At 38.4% G+C, this 19,691-nt stretch overlaps 2 protein-coding genes across 4 annotated transcripts in view; one reads left to right on the top strand and one right to left on the bottom strand.

Moving 5' to 3' along the window:
• Positions 1-19,691, top strand: part of LOC112046466 (rab GTPase-binding effector protein 1) — a 449,904-nt gene that overhangs the window by 243,861 nt on the left and 186,352 nt on the right. The gene's annotated exons all lie outside the window — the stretch shown is intronic.
• Positions 13-19,691, bottom strand: part of LOC112046468 (protein halfway) — a 37,765-nt gene continuing 18,086 nt past the window's right edge. For all 3 annotated transcript variants that reach the window (XM_024083090.2, XM_024083092.2, XM_052885665.1), the window contains exons 3-10: positions 18,480-18,660; positions 13,147-13,272; positions 11,681-11,881; positions 5,885-6,054; positions 5,165-5,350; positions 4,502-4,657; positions 3,529-3,633; positions 13-3,130 (exon numbers count right to left, since the gene is read on the bottom strand). In XM_024083090.2, the coding sequence (XP_023938858.2) occupies positions 2,852-3,130; positions 3,529-3,633; positions 4,502-4,657; positions 5,165-5,350; positions 5,885-6,054; positions 11,681-11,881; positions 13,147-13,272; positions 18,480-18,660 (1,404 nt within the window). In that variant the 3' untranslated portion in view covers positions 13-2,851. The remainder of the gene's footprint in view (positions 3,131-3,528; positions 3,634-4,501; positions 4,658-5,164; positions 5,351-5,884; positions 6,055-11,680; positions 11,882-13,146; positions 13,273-18,479; positions 18,661-19,691) is intronic.

Below are 19,691 nucleotides of genomic sequence, written 5' to 3'. Positions count from 1 at the left end.
TAAAACAAAATATTATCTTAAATCATTATTTACTTATTCGCAATCTTTACATTTGGGAAAACAGATACAAAAATATACAGTCTTCTTTGCATTTTATATACAAAAATACCCATAAATCTAGGTAAAATAAAAAAAAATATAATTTATTTTGGACAATGATTAAAATTAAAAGCCAATTATGGCACCATTTTCGTTGTTTAAGCCTCAAAATCTAATACCTCCTTGTTTATATTAGCACTTTGGTGTCAAGATCGATATAATCAATTGTACAAAATGGAAAATTCCAATACAGGTTCATAATGAATCATCAGGGTAATTTTCATTTCAATCAATCATTTTGCTAAATATTGCTGTCTCATCCGTTGCTAGGGGGCGAAAGAGAGAGCGATACATAGACAAAGATATTTCGATCTCTTGGGGAGATCTAGATAAATTTTCCTTGGTATTGTTGCCATTCAATTCCGACCTTGACTTTAATTTGCTTAATTAAAAACTCTATTTAATATTAAGCCTCTATAAAACCACGTATTTATTAAAAATCATTTCCGTCCAATTGAATTCGAGCTGGTTTACTTTACGTAAAGTACTTTCGAAACTGATGATAATGATGACATGATACATTTTCATTTTTAACGAGGTTCTCAATTCGTCGGAATCTTACACTTTAAGGAATATTGCTTCTGCTCGGAAGTCAGATTCTAATGAAAAGAAGCAAAAAGAAACAGGCTCTTGAACCTGAATACTTTACGAAATAAGCTCTAAAAGTTGTAAGGATATACGTGACTTTATTTGTCTTTCCACATAACATTTTAACTCTAAAAATATTCTCAGTTTGAGATTTGCACGATCACATTTCTTCGAGATTAGGAATCGTGCTTATTAAAAACTCCAGAGTTACCTAAGTGGTTAATAATTGAAATATTTTGCTATTATCCGACAAGTATACCCAGATCCGACAGATAATCCTCGCAACTGTATTGTAGAATCAGGATGCTCCGTTTTCGGAGTGCAACCTACGTAGAAGATTTTCTGTCATGTGGGAGACGTTGTCATTCAGATTTGTCGGTTTTTCTGAGATGCAAAATAAATCAACTGTTCCATAATTGTTATTGACTATTTGTCCTTAAACTTCTGGAAAGTAACGCCTTCTACATTAAAAACTCCAAGTTTTTTATAAACTCTCCATATGGATTGAGTGGTTGGAGAAATGTTTTTCAGTACCTACGACTTCGTGATCGTGTAAATGTCCTAAAAACGTTCAGATAAATACATTCGAGACTCTTCAACATACATTCGAGTATTTTTTAGAAAGTACCCTCGATATAAATAGTTCTATTATCCATAATTCCTAAGTTATAGAATACCCAACTAAGCTATTAATATAATTCGTCTTCCTCCCTAAAAGTCAAGATGGTTGGAGAAGTGAGGCGGAGTCGGGAGACATAGTACTCAAGACTCTGTTTACGTTGCATACCACGCAGAACTGTTGAGTTTTGGTTTAATAGGGTATCAGCAACCAAAATTGTACAATCATCTTGTGGTAGAGGAAACATTTGTAGCAGTTCCCAGGACTTGTGACCTGGGGTGTAGGTTTAAGGGCAGGTACCGTTGATGACATACGTCAACACTCGCCAGCACTGCCCGTCATGGTCTTCGTGCCCACAATAGTGCTCGCTTACATGCACTTAAAGACACTAATGCCTCAGGTACGACATTCGTATTAAATATGACCTCAAATGTAGAACGTTGTCATAGCGTGTGTGTCCTGTGCAACAGAAGTAATAACCAAAACACAGCAATACTGCTGACTGCAGAGTAGTAAATAAGGATAGTTATAGTACTTTCCTGCGCAAGCTCTCACGATTAAAGAGCCCTACTATTTGAAACCGCTCCAACTTTTAACTACATCAATTTCTTATAAATTAGTCATAGCATTAGATTTTTACATATAATACCTACTTACCTACATATATATACAAAAATATTCCCATATACAACTAAATCTTTGATATTTCATAACTTATAAAAATAATCAAAAGGTTACCTATTCATAACCTTAAAAGAAAATATCTAGACGAATCCCATTGCGAAAAATTTCACCAAAATGGATTTAGTCTTTACATATGTCAGCTGTACATCGAGTCAAGGCCTCATAAACCTGAGGCCAGCAGTGTATTTTAAACTTAATATATAATACTAGAGAAACCTTAGAGACAAGGCAATAGAAATGGCGTATTGTACTCCAACTATACAAACTTAGTATGGCCGCCTCGAGTGTCGAGTTCTATACTTTGCACAGCGAACGATATTTAGAGTGCAGAGTGCAAAACTACTTTGCAATGTGAGGGGCCAGGCGACGATTACGTTACAATTAAAGAATACTGGATCCCGATCCGATCCATTGCTGAATTGATAGACGGATGTGATCCTTGTAGATCTTCAGATCCAAAAAGTGATCGCTACTTGCATCATAAAATGTCTCAAAGAGTCATTTAGCGGGTGATGGAGCGAGCTTTGCTTGGAATTTCTCTGCGTGATCGGATCAGAAACGAAGACGTCCAAAGTCGCATGAGCAGGGCACATAGTTCGAAGAGCCAATGGACATTCGGGTCAAGGTAGTGGAATGGCAACTCAATGGAAAGCGCGGAGTTGGTCGACCCCCCACTATGTAGACGGGTGACAGGGAGTCGCTAGGTGCTGGCTCGGCTCGAAACCGTGGTGTTTGGAAGTCCACACAAAAAGCCTTTGTCCAGCTGATGATGTGTGCCTTTAAACTTTTATAAAATATCGAAGAGCTGGTTATTACATTTTGCCTTGTCATTAAGATGTCTATGATATTACAATTTGAAAGTTATTCACACAACCAGTCGCAGGGTAGCCGGGGCATCTTGTTGGCTGGCCAGGGCAAGTAGCCGGCGGTCTTGAACACCCAGTAGTCGTACGACACCTTGCTGATGAGCAGCACCAGGATCAGCACCTCCAAGCCGATGATATAGTAGATGTAGTCGGTCCAGTCGCGCGGCGTGTGACACACTTGAGACTCTCGCAGGTCGACAACAGCGCCCATGTTGTCCTCGCATCTCAGGCCTTTAAAGTCCGGTATGCTTTTCAAGTTTTCTAGAAGCCATGGCTGTGGAGAAAGGTATCAATTTAATAAAAATATTTTCTCTGCTGCCTCGTTGTTCCAGTGTTTAGATTACGTAACGACAACAAAACCTGAATTTGAGTCCTGGGTGGGTATATATTTATTACATTACCTACTGAGTTTTTCAATCTTACAAGTATTTTTAGTAACAGCCCGGAGCATGAAACTTGGTGATTTTACGATGTTGTGCTTCGGAGAACATGTTAATCTTTAGATCCCTGTCTTTATCATTAACCTCGGTTCTTTCTAACCACGTTTCTTCAATTCATCGTGACGATGACTTATCTATTTTAATAGTTCACTGCTGCTGCGTTGATGATGATACTAGAATCGAATACTTTTGCCTATTAAGGTATATCGACACATAATATGTTTTTAATTACCTTGATCACCTTCTCGGTGTTACAGTCGCAATGAATTTTGTTTCCAGAGATCAGTAACAGCGGGCCCATGGTCTCTAAACGGTTGGACAAAACGTATGTGTGGATCTGAAACACAAAACAATATATTTTGAACATTTTGGAGAAAATGCATTAAGATTACATTGATTGCAGCATCGTCACAATATTGCTTGTCTGTCGGTTTTACCTTACAAATGATATGCTTTGCAGTGTGTGCGTAAGAACTTCACCATCTTGTTTCTCTTGTGGTTTCCACTTTCTAGTTAGTCATACGACACACCACAAAACAGCAAGACGCCACGAAAGATGGCATCCTGACATATGTAGGCAACTCATTATTAATGTTTTGCATCTATTTTGCATAATTGTTTTCTAATTCTTACAGCCATTCGTGCCACCTATACCATACCGTACCATACACGTACCATCTTCGGGACAAGGGTGAATAGGCAAGGCGTGGCATCAGGCGTGATTGTATAACTTTGGGACTCTCGTTGAGAATGTCCATGACGTTGCTTAGTTAAACACAGTGAACTAGTGGTTTATGTTCTTCAGGGATATTTTGTTTCATTATCAACTTATATTCGGCTTAAATGAAAGACTGGTCCAATGCGGTTTGTCAGACTTCCCACACGCAGAGAATTAAAAAAGATCTTTGGTATGCAGGTATGGTTTCCTCACGATATTTTTCCTTCATCGTTCGAGACGCGTGATGTTAAATCTCTTAAAATACCCACAACTGAAATGTTGGAGGTGCATGCCCCGGACCGGATTCGAACCCACACCCTCCGGAATCGGAGCTGTGAGCCCAGTGGATATTTTGCTTATCACATATTAATTATGAGCTATTAAATTGACGAAATTTGATTTTAAATAGTGGGATAGTAAGTTTTAGGTAGGTATGCCTTTAAGATTGTGGTGATTTTGAATGTCATCATCTAATATGGCTGCTTACCGTCTTGAGCTTGTTGTGGGTGATGGAGAAGAACATGAAGTTGTCGATGAACTTGGTGCCCTCCAGCTCCACGATGTTGGCGATGTCGTTGTTGTCCACCATCAGGTGCCGCACGTGCTCGTAGCTCGGGTCCGACACTGGCTGCAGGGATGTTATCTGCAAGAACGACATTCCTCAATCATCATCATTAACAACCCATATTCGGTTGAGCAGTAGTCTCCTCTCAGAATGTTAGGAGTAAAGCTAATAGTCCAATAAGCTGACCCAACGCGCAAATTCGCAGACTTTACAACCGACGAGAAATGTGAAAATTCTCAGGTATGCACCTGCTAAGAATTTTCTTAATTAAATGTGAAGGGAAAATATTTAAGAGATTGTGGTAGATGGCTGTAGTTATCGATATCTTGTAAAGTATCTATCAAACATGTCAGATTATGCCTCGTTGGAGTGGTACATTTCGTACTAAAAACATCATATGCTTTTTATTGTTTTGTGAATTTTATTGTTAAATACATGGTGTTGAAATGGGAGTCAACAGATGTTAAAATCGAATCTTATGTTATGATGGTCCCGGCCATCATCATTATATCATGATAGTGGCCACCAACCCACATTGCAAGGTGGGTGTTGCGTCAGCTGACAAGCTAGGAGACAATCTCTTACATTGTTGTAGGAAACATTGAGCTTGGCGGTGTTGGGCGGCAGGTTGGTGGGCATCTCCTTCAGGTTGCGCTGCGAGCAGTCCACCTGCACGGCCACGTGGTTGACGCCGTCCATCAGCTCCAGCCGGTCGGGCACGCAGGTGCAGTTGCTGTTCGCGGGACGGATGTTGCGGCAGCTGATGTTGAGCTGAAAAACGATTTTTTTTTATTATTAACCATGATATTTTTTTGAGAGGATATAACGAAGAATCAACATAACATAGAAGAAATTTTGGTCGCTGAAAGAAGAAATAAAAGGAAGCAGCATATTGAAGATTAGGAAAATTCATAAAGTGGAGAACATGACCATAAGACGAAAGTTACCAACGCTCTTATCCAAGCACTATCCAACATTCACACTTAAATGGACTAGACACATCTCAAGATTATGTAGACAAAAGATGAACTGTTGAAACCACGACAGAAAGGTCTAATACGGAAAAAAATGTTGGAAGACAACAAGGCGGTGGGCTGGTGATTCATTATGATCATGATTCAGGTAGTTGGAACCGAATGGATAAATTCTAGCAAAATCGTGGGCATGTGGAAGAAGATTAAGGAGGCATTACAGGAGTCCATATTTCTACCAAAGATGTATGGACTGTTACACAATTTAAAAAAACTTTCTAACAAACGACTCCCAGTATTTTAAATGTAAACCATTAGATTTAGCAATATTAACCTCTTTCTGCACCCGCAAGTGGTCGATGGGCATGATGAGCACGTCCTTGAACCAGTTGAACCGCAGGTCCAGCGCGCACTTCGTCTTGTCGTAGTGCACGAACGTCACCAGCGAACTGTTGTTGGTCTCCATCACCTTCAAGAAGTCTTTGCACGGCAGGTAGTCGTTGCCTGTCAACAGAGATATATGGAATCAATTTAATTTATATAACGTAGTCACTATAAATACATATATTTTATTTTATTTTATTTTATTTATTTGGGATCGAAAACAGTTGTGTACAATAATATATATTACAAAACTTAAAGTAAATTTAAAAACAAATAGTTTACATACACAACCCACATCTCTATCCACGAGTAATTATCCAAAATGTAGATGGGGCTGATAAAAATGATATTCAAATTAAATTATCTAACAAAGTGCTTTTATACAAAGAAAAGAAAATAATGAAATAAAAAAAAAAACAAAAAAAGAAATGACACAATTACAATAAAAATTAAAGTATATAAATAAATAGCAAAATTATTAATCGCTTTTAAGTGTACCGATGACCAACTTTTTAAAAGTACCTACTCGACTGGCAAAAATGTCTATGTTTTTGAAGTGCTTATTATACGTCTGTGTCATTCTTACTATTGGTGACCGTTTACCTGCATTTGTGCGGCACCTAGTAGTTGCAAACAGTCGATGTTCGCGACCACTACGTGCACGCATTTTATATGGCACACTATAGCAGAGTTTACGCGTTAAAGCTGTACAATCATATTTATTGTGACACAGATCGTATAAAAGCATGACTTCCAATTGCTTACGTCTTGATTTTAAGTCGAGCAGTTTATATCTTTTTAAAAGTTGGTCATAGGATAAGCGGTTTCTCGTACATTTGTAGTGCATAGTCCTTAAGAATTTTTTCTGAACAGTTTCAAGGCTCTTAACATATTTTTCATAATGAGGGTTCCAAATAGCAACAGCATATTCTAGTTGTGAACGAACTAGTGTTTTGTACAGATGAACATATGTTGATGCTTTCTTGAAATTATTGCTTGCTCTCATTACAAATCCGTACATTTTATATGATTTATTTATAATGTTTTCAATATGTATGTCCAAGTGTAGTTTACTGTCTAATGTAACTCCAAGATCTTTGATAGTATTAACTTTTTCGAGACTAACACCACAGAGCGAATAGTTAAAGTTACTTACAAATTTTTTCTTCGTAAAAGTGATATATTTACATTTATTTAGGCTTAAACTAAGTTTATTTCTCAAACAATATTCTGTAAATCTATCTAAGTCAGCTTGAAGGTTGTGATGATCATCCGGCGTTTCGATAGTTTTAAATATTTTAAGGTCATCGGCGTATAGTAGAATGTTACTATGGACAAAGCATTTATAAATGTCATTGATAAAAATGATAAATAATAGAGGTCCTAGGATAGAACCTTGTGGAACACCGGACGTAATCACAACTATGTCTGATTCATAACCGTTAATAACCACTTTCTGAGTACGGTTTGTTATATACGATTTAAACCATCTCCATAAATTACCACGTATACCGTTATAAGCTAGTTTTACAAGCAACATTTTGTGATCTACCCTATCAAATGCCTTTTGATAATCAGTGTATATAGTATCAGTTTGTCTGTTGTTGTCTAAGCTTTCAAATAATTTAGAGGTGAATTCCAGGAGGTTTGTTACCGTGGATCGCTGAAGAACAAAACCATGTTGCTGTGGTATAATAATTTTGTGAATTGTACGATAAATGGCGTTGTGTATAATTTTTTCGAAAAGTTTAGCGAGCACAGGTAATATAGAAATTGGGCGATAGTTTTCCACATCTTTCTTAGATCCTCCTTTGTGCACTGGTACTATTCGTGCCATCTTCCATTTTGTAGGGAATGTGCCTTGCTGAAGGCACATGCTGTACAATATGCACAATGGTTTGCAAATTGTATCAGCAGTTGATTTGAAGAAGATTGGTGGAACATTATCTAGCCCAGATCCTTTTGTTACATCTAATTTTTTTAGTCCTAGCAGTACATTTTCAACAGTAATAGTTACTTGGTTTATAACATCACACGAAACGTTATCACTACCTTGTGTAATATTTTCTAAATTAAAATCATCAGTGAGATCTGATGATACAAACACAGAGTGGAAAAAATTTGAGAATAGCATACAAACTCCAGTAGGACTGCTTGCTGTCTCATTTTTATAAAATACATTGCATGGTATGGATAGACCATTTTTCCTGTTCGAGAAGTATTGCCAAAAGTAGTTCACATTAATTTTAATACTGTGTTCGACTAAATTCATATATTCATCATAGCGGATTTTAGATTCAACTTTAAACCTAGTTCTAAAGATACTAAATACTTCATAATCAGATATATTATTATATTTTTTCCACTTAATCCATGCCTTTTTCTTATTTTTAAATATTTTGATCAAAGCGGAATTAAACCAGACGGGAAAAGTGTTAGATTTTATAGTTTTAGATGGTATGTGTTTGCGAATAAATCCATAGATTATTTCATAAAATGTATCAACAGCACAATTAGCAGTTTTGTCTTTAAATATTTTTCCCCAATTAATACTTGAAATTTCTTTATTGATAATAGTATAGTCAGTATTTTTGAAACAATAACGAGTTTGGATATTTAAGGGAATAATAAGATTTTTATGGACAAAGGGAAGCTGCATATAAAGCGGAGGGTGATGCTTATCAGGCGGTACTAATGAAGTAGGTGCATTTGATATGGTACATTCACGTTCAGAAGACAGTAATAGGTCTAAAACATGTCCATTATCATTTTCAATATAATTAAATTGTATTAAATTCAAAGCAGACATAAATTGACAGAGATGTTGGCTAGCTGAACATTGAGTATTCGTTAGTAGGGGTTTTAAATGCCTACCAGTATGGTTCCATTTTATTGACGGCAGGTTGTAATCACCAGCAAGGTGTACAAAGCAATTAGAACTATTTAGTATAACTTCATGTAAATAGTCAAAATATGTTGAGTATATGTCGTAGCTTAAGTTTGGCGGTATATATGTTACGCCTAAGATGTGGCGGCCGCTCTGTGTGAGCAGCTCGACCAGCAAATAGTCCACGATCGGTGACGGTGGCGCTGCAGTGGAGTGCGCGGGCGACAGCGCGAGGGGCGCTGCGGACAGCGAGCGGCGCACGGCCATCAGAACGCCGCCACCGTCCCGCCGCCCGCTCGCCACTCGATTCCTGTCGCAACGGTATACGTGGTATCGCGAGTCTATAAATTCACTGTCAAAAATATCACTGGTTAACCACGTCTCTGTAAAAAGTATTATATCATAATCGTACATAAGTATATTCATATAGACTGTGTGGAGTTTAGTTCGTAATCCGCGACAGTTCTGATAATAAACTGATAGAACCTTATCCATTAAAAAAACAAATATGATGTAAATAGGAGTAGTAAAGAGAATAAATGTACTGGACATGTGTAATAATTTTTCAAAATATTAAAGAAATTAAAAAGAACATTTTCAATAAGTCTTTGTTTACCTAGTTCGCTATGGGTGTAATAATATGTACATAATGTTATTATAATAAATGTATCTTTATTTAATTGAGAGCCATAACAATAAGAGACTGTTTTGTAAGTTAATAATATATAAATGAGTTGAGCTAAAATTATATAAATGAGTTGAAGTGTGAGCCGACATATACAATATGCACAATAACATAACATAAATTTAGGTATAGTTTGAAATCTAAAAATAGCACAGTAAAAACATGATACATAATATGACAAATTATGATTAGACCTCTCATGTTTCCATTTTATCACTATTGTTGCTGAGACATTTAAATTTGCTGAAATCTTTATTAGACCGCACAGCGAAGGCCGGCGAAGTATCCGTTTGTCGTACCAGGATTGTCGCATTTTTGATCCATACATATTTGTATTTATACTTTTTGGCTTCTTCGCGACACAAACGAAAAAGCTGTTTGTTTTTTAGTGTAAGATGTTCGTTCATATAAATATCGTGCGACTGACCTGAGATACCCAGCTGATCACTTTTCATACCTCTTATCTTACGAAATGCACTTAAAACATTGTCGCGAAGAACACGAGAGGTAAATTTAACAATGATGTTTTTGGGTCTGTTGTTATTTTGATTTGCATGTGGCACTCGGTGTATCGATATAACATTTGTTGTTTGAATAGGGTATTTAATTTTTGAACCGAGTGTTTCTATGATACCTAATAGGTTCTCATTTCGCCTGTCAGGCACATTACAAATTTCAATATTACACTGCCTTGCTTGCTGCTCTAAACAGTCAATTTTATATTCCATGTTTGAGATGAGGTTTATGGCATCACTTGTATCGCTCTTGATTCCGTCCAGGTTGCAGACTTTTCGTTCCAGGTCACTGTACTGTCCAGCCTGAAACTGCGTGGCGGCCTTTAGCTCTGCGACATCTTTGGTCAAGCTTGTCAAACCTATTTTCATGTTGTCCTGCTCGTTCCGCAAAACACTAATTTCATGTTTTATCTCAGTCAAAGCATTATGAATGTCACCCCTGATTTTACTGAGACTGTTGTCCATATCGTGGTGCCATGCCTTGAGCATACTCTGCAGTTCCTGCTGGAAGCTGCGCCAGTCAGTTTCTTGGTGAGAGGTAGCCCTTTCAGGTAAATTACTGGGCGCAGAATCTTTAGAAGTAGGTATAGCTGCGGCGCGAACTGGTGTGTTATCTCGGTCGCCCCGGTGTCGACGCGTGACATTATTGCAGGTAGGACACTGCCAAGAGGCTAAGTAGTCTTTTGTAAATGACAAATACTGATGCTGGGTTATATTAAGGCACTCCATGTGATATGACTGTTTGCAAATTCTACAAACCATAGATGACTTCTCTAATATACGGCCACAACCACTACCGCATTCCATTTTCACTTTTTAATTTGTTAGTTTACAAAATTTTAAATGTGACGTTTGTTTACGCTAACACTTATGCACTATTTCTGGCTAAACTTCTGGAAATTATGTACTTTTCTTATTGTAATTGCTTATATTTAACTGTTATTTACTTGATTAAACTTGCAGAATGATAAATATTACACTGGGAACAATTTTAAAGATTTATTTTTTACAAGACGCGCACGATGTACGTGTCTACTTTCCAGCGCCCTCTAGCGGAATGAGCGGAATATAAATCTATATAATATATAAAGAAAGAAAAAAGTTAATTTAAAAGTTGTGGTCATCACAAGGTCTTACACTAGTCGTAGTGCCTGATGCCTCTACCATCTGGGAATGTCAAGACTATAACCCAAGCAGTGGAAGCATCAAATACCACTTTGTCATGTTAGGCTCAACTTTGAAAAAGGGACCAGCTCAACATTATGCTGCATGACGAAGCATACAGCGCTGATTTCCAGCTGTCACCCTGTTCAGGTGACACTTGAAATACATACCTATATTTTCTTGGTCTATTCATTGTTACAGACTACTAAATGGTCAGAAGGTTTTATCTACTGAGAAGGCCTACAATCAGTCAGGTTGGTGAAAGGTGCTGCTCACTTACGTCGACAGATATCTGTTATCGACAGATATATGTGTAATGGAAGATTTGAATTTAGAATAAAACAAGTTTGAGAAGAGACGGCCCAAACTTCAAGCATCGTGATGAAAAATCCAGTATTTTAGTCGGTGTCTGACATACCTGACTTGACAAGCTCGCCTCCCCATAGCTAATTGGTATGCTTGAGGATTTCCTCATGTGAAAAAGGGTCCACTCACCTGACAAATCGACGGATATCTTCCGATTGCTCTGCACCAGGCTGACCGGGAACTTAGTGAGGTTGTTGCGCGACGCGTCCAACACTGTCAGGTTGAACAGGTTGGAGAACGGCCGGTGATCCGGAGGTTGTAGCGTGGCGCTGCTCAGGTTGTTGTTGGAAATGTTAAGGCACGCGATCGACGCGATCTTTGGGAACTGGCCTGCGAAATAAACAAGCCAACATTAAATGCCATGTGCCATTATTCTGCTGTGCTTCTGTGATCTCGCCTGATGTTACTTAAGTAACGATGCAGTTAGGTAGTATAATGAATTAGAAAAGAAAGTTTATTCTACCCTCACCTCCGACGGTTTGTACGCGGCACCATACAGCGACAGTTACTTGGACGGTTGAGGGTCTAGACCCTTAAAACCTGCTACCTTCTAAAGCCACCACGATCTGGACTACATATAATTGGGATACTTACCTGCCTAAGGTATACCATAGGCTGACAAACTCAATAAATCAACGGTAAGAGCGGTCGGACTCATCACCGAGGGGTGGTGGTTCGATCCCCGCCCCGTTAGTCTATCGTCGTACTCACTCCTAATACAGAGTTTCCCAACTAGTTGGAGGGGAATGGGAATAGGTATTTAAAAGATATAGCAAATATTCTTTTTAAAAAACAAAAACTTTCAAACTTCCTTAAATGAGGTATATGTGGCTATAGCTTGGCAACTTCGTTCGTAACACTCCCGATGGTCTGCGCGGGCCGGGATGAATGAAAAACCCACGATTGGTGCACCTCACTTCCCCGCACGCACGATTTCACACCCGCGCAGTCTTTGCCCCCGTCGCCCGCATATCATGGGTGTGTCATCAACGAACTTGAAAGACTAGCACATGCTCTATGTAGATAGTACCTAAGTATGACGAGTTCTACACATAAGATTTTTGTTGCGGCATACTTACGGTTATAATCCTCGCGTTTAGCTAGCATTAAACAAATTAAAACATTAGCGTGCGATATACTACACAACCAGGAAAGTGATGCAGCCAGTGATCAATTACTGACGCTATTAGATACCTACCTATTATAGAAATTATCATTGCGTAATAGTAATTAAGCGTTGACTTTGACTTAAAAGTAAGTAGGCAGTAAAACATGAATACGAAAAAAAAGGAAATTTTTATGTCAGTCATCATCATTAAGGTCATGTTGTGATCGTGGGCGTTGTAGGGCCTTTATGGGAATATTACCTTTTAGAGCATCCAGTCACCTTGATCCGGCACTGATTTCAACCAATTGCGTTGGCACGATACAAAATGTTACAATGACAAATTCACCGCCATTGGTGGGCATTTTGTCTATTTCTCTTCACTTGGTCGCATGCTAGGCCTCACTTGAGTAACGTCTATTAATACGGGCTAAGACTCATATTTAAATGCTCCTATTGACCCATAAAAGAAGTCTGACGATTTACTCACCAACGATTTTGCCAATGTTGCCATCAGTGAGGGCCATAGAGGTAAGTCTGCGGAAGATGGACTGAGAGACCACCAGTTCGTCGATGGTCGCGTTCAGCACGTGAAGGTTGGTCGTGTTCTGCGTCACTGGAATATGCAAATTTCGGGTTGGATTAAGTATACACAGGGGGGTAGCTATCGCCGTATCAGCCGTATCAATGATAGGGGGCCCCCCGGACTACTGGGGCCTTTACGTGTGAAAGCTAAATTGGTAAAATGTAATCCACAATGTTACTTAATCTGTTGCTTCCCGGAAAAAAATCATGTAAAAAACTGCCTGTAGAGTTTCACTTTAGAAATGACAAAAATAAAAAAAACAATTAAGTGCTAAGCGTGCACCCAAAAAATTGAAATATCCTGCATAGGTTAAGTCACTTTCATATTTATTTTACGCAAGCGTTTTTATTTATTTTGTGAAAAATCTTTACCCTGTGCCATCCTATTAACTTTGATACATAATCCAAGGCACGCTACGCCACTGGGTACACACATAACTATGTATGCCAATCAGACACCAGAATAGCTAAAAATGAATCGATATTTAAAACAATGTATTATTTAAAGTATAGTATAATAATTATTTAATTCCCTTGAGACTGTTAAATTATAGGTAACGTAGGTACTTTTTACGTTAACACAGAAGTTTGATTTTTTGACAGCTTTTACAGCAGAACTGAAGACCCTGAGTAGTATGTAAATGGTTTTGATTCGATACCTCAACGTCTCCTCCGACAGACAGACAGTAGGACAACAGTAAGTAGGAATGAGCCTATGAGTAACTTGAGTGTTTAGTGTAACCCTTTACACTCGAGCTTATACGATCGTGAGTTTTGACTTTGAAAAATTCTACACTACACACGTAACAGCTTTTGCGGACGCAAGCGTCGTCGAATGATCGTGGGACTATCTGAGGGCATGCCAAAACACACTTTATTGCTATAGATACATGGTGGAACTTGTCAGTCGTCCGGAAGACACGAAAAAGATGACTGTGTTTTTTGACCACGCCGCTCGAACAAGTAAGTATTTAATGTTTTCGTAATGCTAATGGTTTACTCATATTTTTATATGTAGTTTGCTACTTTGTTAGTTGTTAAATAATACTACATGTGTTTTTTGTACATAAGTTTATTTATCGGTTCATACTATGCCTCGAAATTTAAACTCGCACGATCGTAGTACCTCGGTCGTACTACGTAAACTTGATAACAAATGTTACTATATCTTTTAGTTTTATTTATGTTATTTAATGCCTTTGAATGTATGTATTTTTTACTTTTAGAGCGTTCACTCATGGCCGAAACAATTTGTGACCTTTTGGCGAACGGCAATATCTCTGATATTGAAGATTCTGAACACAGAATTCGATCCAGATGTCTGATTTCAGCACACTGCAGACAAGCGTCAGAAGAAGAACAGGATGACAAACAAATACCACCTTCCTTTGAGGTAATAGAACTAAAACCATCGTCACCACCATGTGAATTAAGAGTCCCGCCAAATTTAAGAACGACAGTGAGAGAATCGCGTTTTACTGTGCGAGAATCAAGATGTTTGCCTTCTACAGTAGCAGATCGAGATCGCCAGTAAGTAGACGTGGTAGAAGGCCTTCAAGAGGGCGAGGGGCAGCATCAGTTCTAGATACAAGAAACAAGAAAGCGAATATGGAAGCAAACTGCTTTTATAGAAAACGCTCACAACTAGTCTACCTTACCAATAAACCCGGTAAGACGACCAACTGAATATTTTCATGGTTATTTTGATACACAGTTTTTGGAAAGGATATCTCATTGTTCCAAATTATATTACCATACGCACTGCAGATCATGAACTTACTCTTTAAGGGCTGAAATAGCTAAATGATTTGCTATTCATCTTATTATGGGCTGTATTCCTTACCCTTGAGTAATGTATTGGAGAGTTGGTATGAAGTTAGGCTTGATCAATGACCTGATTACAAGAGACAGGCTCCTTACTCTAACTGGTAATGCACTCCATGTTGTCGAGTCCTATTCACCAGCTCCAAACGAAGTGTATAACCACTACGTGCTTTTTTACAGGCTTATTTAACATGATTGACATTTTAAATAAGCCTGTAAAAAATTGGTAAGAGTCCCAGGATTCTACTCGATTGACGAGCACGATTGATTATCCCCTTCACAGGACGCTGTAAGCTATGGCAGGTCGTGAAAAATAGACCACGACCTGTAGACTTACAACGTTTTATCCTTTCCACAAGTGATGGTGATGCTAGATTTCGAGAATTCACAAAGGAAGCAGTTTCGGCGATACAAATCTTGGGTCTTGGACCCTCAGTAATTTTACATTTGATAAAAGGTGCCCACGTGGTTGCTGTGTATATCATAATCAATATTTTACTATACCATTCCTTTAATTGAGAAAATAGAAAAGATGGGGTTGCATTCGACAGGAACCATCATCAGGAATCCTGTACTGCATGTACAGGATTCCTGACCGAGCATCAATTAAAATGTTTATTTTGTTTAACTTAAGTCTAAGGCTGAAGTAAAAAAGTGTTGATTTTATAATAATTATTAAAATAAATATAATGTTTATAACTATCTATCATTATTTTATTATTTTCTTTGTTATATTGCTATATAATAACACAGACTCACGATCGTGCGACTTACAATTATTTCCTGTAACTCACGATCGTGAGGGTCTGGTTGCTGCAAACCAGGTGCACCAGGATTTTTTTCAATATTTTTCTCATCATTTTCTACCACTATGGAAGTTAAGGAATAACATTTAAACACAATATAGAAGAACTTCATCTCTCGGGTGTAAAGGGGTAAACGCATTCGTCCGTGTTAATTAATAAACAAATAAGTAATAAATAATTAAGATTGCGTTTTTTCATTTTAAATAGAGCCCTATTAACCTAAAACAATATTATTTAGGTCATGATGGAACTAAAACGAAAACATTCTTTTTATTACCTTTATTTCATAAATGTTAAAACCAAATAAAAATGCATTAAAAACAAAAAACAAGCTTTCGGAACCAGTTCCCGCGGTCAGTGGACCGGCAGTGACCTTGTTCGAGCTTAACCGTGCATCAGGTCAAGGTCAAACCTGACGACCAAGTCAGAAATTATTGCAGGGATGAGGAAAAAGTTTCAAATATTAAACATTTGAAACTTTTTCCTCATTTTTATGAAAATTCTTTCTCCAAGAAAAAAAAGAGCTACATTGTCAGCGAGACATCATCATTGATATTCCATTTTCAGGTAACTGTAGAGCACAAGTCTGCTCTCAGAATGAGAAGGGTTGGGTTAATAGTCCACCACGCTGGCGCAATGCATATTGGCAGAATTCACACATGTAGAGAATTAAGAAGAAGAAGCTATGCAGATTTCCTCACGATGTTATTCCTTCACCGACTGACACGAGTGTTAATTAATTTCTTAAAATGCACATAACTGTCAAGTTGGGAGGTGCATGCCCCGGACCGTATTCGAACTTACGCCCTCCGAAACGAAGGCTTATATTCACTGGGCTATCACGGCTCTGGCAGCAATTAGCACAGACTATCTAATGTTATCTCCGTATGCTCACGGGAATGGGTACTACTGCTACTCGTAGTGTACATAATTATTGCGCCCGCACCAAATCCCTCTGACAATAGCTGTGTACTTGCTCTGATTGAGAGTTATTTTTATAATCAAGGCTGAGCGCACTAATTACATTTCTATTGTCTGACTGTTATCTATATTCAAACATTCCATCTGTAAACTTATTATTTTAATACAACATCCATGTTCTGGTACCTTAAACATGACATACTGTAGCTGTTTTCAGTATAAATTCTCATTTCTTTTCTTTCATTCTCATTCATACTCTACTAAAGTAAGTACTAAATCTACTTTAAATTTTCAATTTTGTTTTTTTTTTGTAGTTACTCTAAGGACGCTTGTAGACTTCCGTTTTTTTACCGGATATCGAACCGGTTTCACGGTCTACATTGTCCCATCTACAAAAAAGTATAGTATTTTTTTCTGTATTTTTGAAGTCATTCTCCTGTTTATTTTATTTATAACGAGCATTTTTGTTTCTTCTTCTTCATTAATTAGGCCCTTAACTAATTTTGATACTGGGCCCCACCAAAGCACGCTACTTCACTGGATCCTCCACTGGACTAACGATTGGGGACATTATTTGTCATGCTATGCTGAGAAGCGCCAAGCGATCTAGCGTTCCGGTACGATGTCGTGTAGAAACCGAAAGGAGTGTGGATTGTCATCCTCCTCCTAAGTAACAAGTTACCGCTTCCATCTTAGATTGCATCATCACTTACCATCAGGTGAGATTGTAGTCAAGCTAACTTATTCTATAATACTTCTTGCTATGACATGTCTTATAGGTATTTGTAGTGATATAAAACAAGATCTAGTATTGCTTGCCCCGGTGTGCGCCGACGCATGTCCACAACATCGACACAATGGATCAGCTGACGCAAGCACGACATGTTTTATCACTATATTACACTATGCTATTTTTAAATACAATGAACTATTTTTAAATACATTGAGTTTTCTCTTTTATATGTAGAGAACGAGTCGCGAAGCTGAAGTGGCAATGGGCGGGGCACAGTTCGAATAGCCGATGGACGTTTGGGTCCCAAGTTGCTGGAATGACGACCCTGCACTAGAAAGCGCAGTGTTGGTCGACCCCCAACCAGGTAGACTGACGACAATAAGCGAGTCACAGGGATTCGCTGGATGCAGGCGGCTCAGGATCGTTATGTTCGAAAGTCCCTACAAAAGGCCTATGTCGTGCAGTGGACGTCCATCGGCTGATATGATGATGATGATGATAATGTAGAGAAAAGATACAAATGTGCTCGAAGAGCTACTACGGGCGGAGTGGTGACGGATCATAATACTTTCCACCACCCCAAATGAAAAGACCACAACTCTGTCAAGAGTGTAGTGAGGAAAAATAAAATAGTCAAGTTTTATTTACTTCTTAAGTACTAGATACAAATTGTAGGAATGCGATTGAGTATACCAAAAAAATATTGAATGCTGTACTGAATCGCCCGAAGTCAAGAACGGCTGCACGGATCTTGATCTAGTTGAGGGCCTACGTTCCTTTTTATCGCGACATTTCTAAAGGAGAGTGAGATCTACGAGAGTGCAGGTGACTGCACGGCACAACAAGGCGATACGTAGTTAACTTTGTTTCTATATATCTGAATATGTATGTGTCTTTGCAGATATCTCAGCAGCTTAGCCTCGGGTTTGGGGTCCTCGTATGTCTGTAACTCACTAGTAATAGCTAAAGCCTCCTTCAGCCGGAAGCTGTCGACGTCGCAGCAGAACACGGAGTCAGACTCGATGCGCCGGCACTTCGTGTCGATGGGGCAGTCCTTGCGTGACATGTGGAAGCAGTTACCCAGCTTGGTCTCGCGCGGCGGCTCCGGCTGCTCTTCTATCGACTGCGTGTGTGCCTGTTAACAAAGATCCGTTCATCATCATCACATTAATTATCATCATTACATTATTATGTATTAGGATGTAAATTATTTGTATGTAAGTGTATAGATATCGCGTTCGTCCAAAAGAAGCTTGCGATTAAAAAAGAAGTAGATGAAGAAACCTGAAACAAATACAATATTATGGATTTCAAACGAAACATTAAGTTAATATACAAAATCAAACGTTTGTACCCTAAACACGCTAACTCGCATGAGTATTATTATCGCCTGGTGAGTCTAAACTCAAGGGAAAAATACTGTTCTTACTGTATTACTAATGCTATGGTTATTTTTGTTTTACGCCACCTGCTAATGTCCTTAAGTTTTCCTAAACCGAAGGTTGCCTGGAAGAAATCGCTACTTAGCGATAAGGCCGCCTTTTGTATGCTGATCTCTTCCTAATTTGTTTTTATTTCACTTGTTTTTGTCTTTGTGGTGTGCAAATAAAGTATATTTATCTTATCTTATTAACCGTCTCGTTACGCTTTTTAGCGCTTGACTACAAGTTACAACCATGCCTGATCGAAAGCAATGATGAAGTCCAAGATGGGACGCGCTTGCCTAGAAAATAAATACGTCACTCTTGCCTTGAAGGTGTTTAAGTTGTAGGTGGCCGGAAACACGATGACGAAAGAGTGTTCCACATTTTAGCAGTTCGAATACGTCAAAAGGTCATCTCGTACGTAGCTACTCTTTACTCTCGCTGTTCTGTGGTAGAAGGGAGAAGCAGGAACAAGATCGTAGAGTTCCTAAGCACACTCTCCAAAGTATATGCGACATTGCGACGGTGCTGCAAAGTTTACTATTTTGACTGCATCGTTCTCACCAATTATTCCTTCTAACGCGACGATCAATCGAGTCGATGCATCGAGCTGATATTTAACAGAACCATCCCAAAGGTGACTGCAATACTCCATGCTAATGCGGACCTGAGCCTGATAAAGCGAAAGCAGTTGTTTCGGTGTAAAATTTCGCTTAATCTGCTGCAGAAAAAAGGCCTAGCT

The sequence above is a fragment of the Bicyclus anynana genome, chromosome 14 (assembly GCF_947172395.1).
Source record: "Bicyclus anynana chromosome 14, ilBicAnyn1.1, whole genome shotgun sequence".
Lineage (NCBI taxonomy): Eukaryota > Metazoa > Arthropoda > Insecta > Lepidoptera > Nymphalidae > Bicyclus > Bicyclus anynana.
The sequence above is the reverse complement of the archived record's forward strand: the minus strand, read 5'-3'. Positions and strand labels throughout refer to the sequence as shown.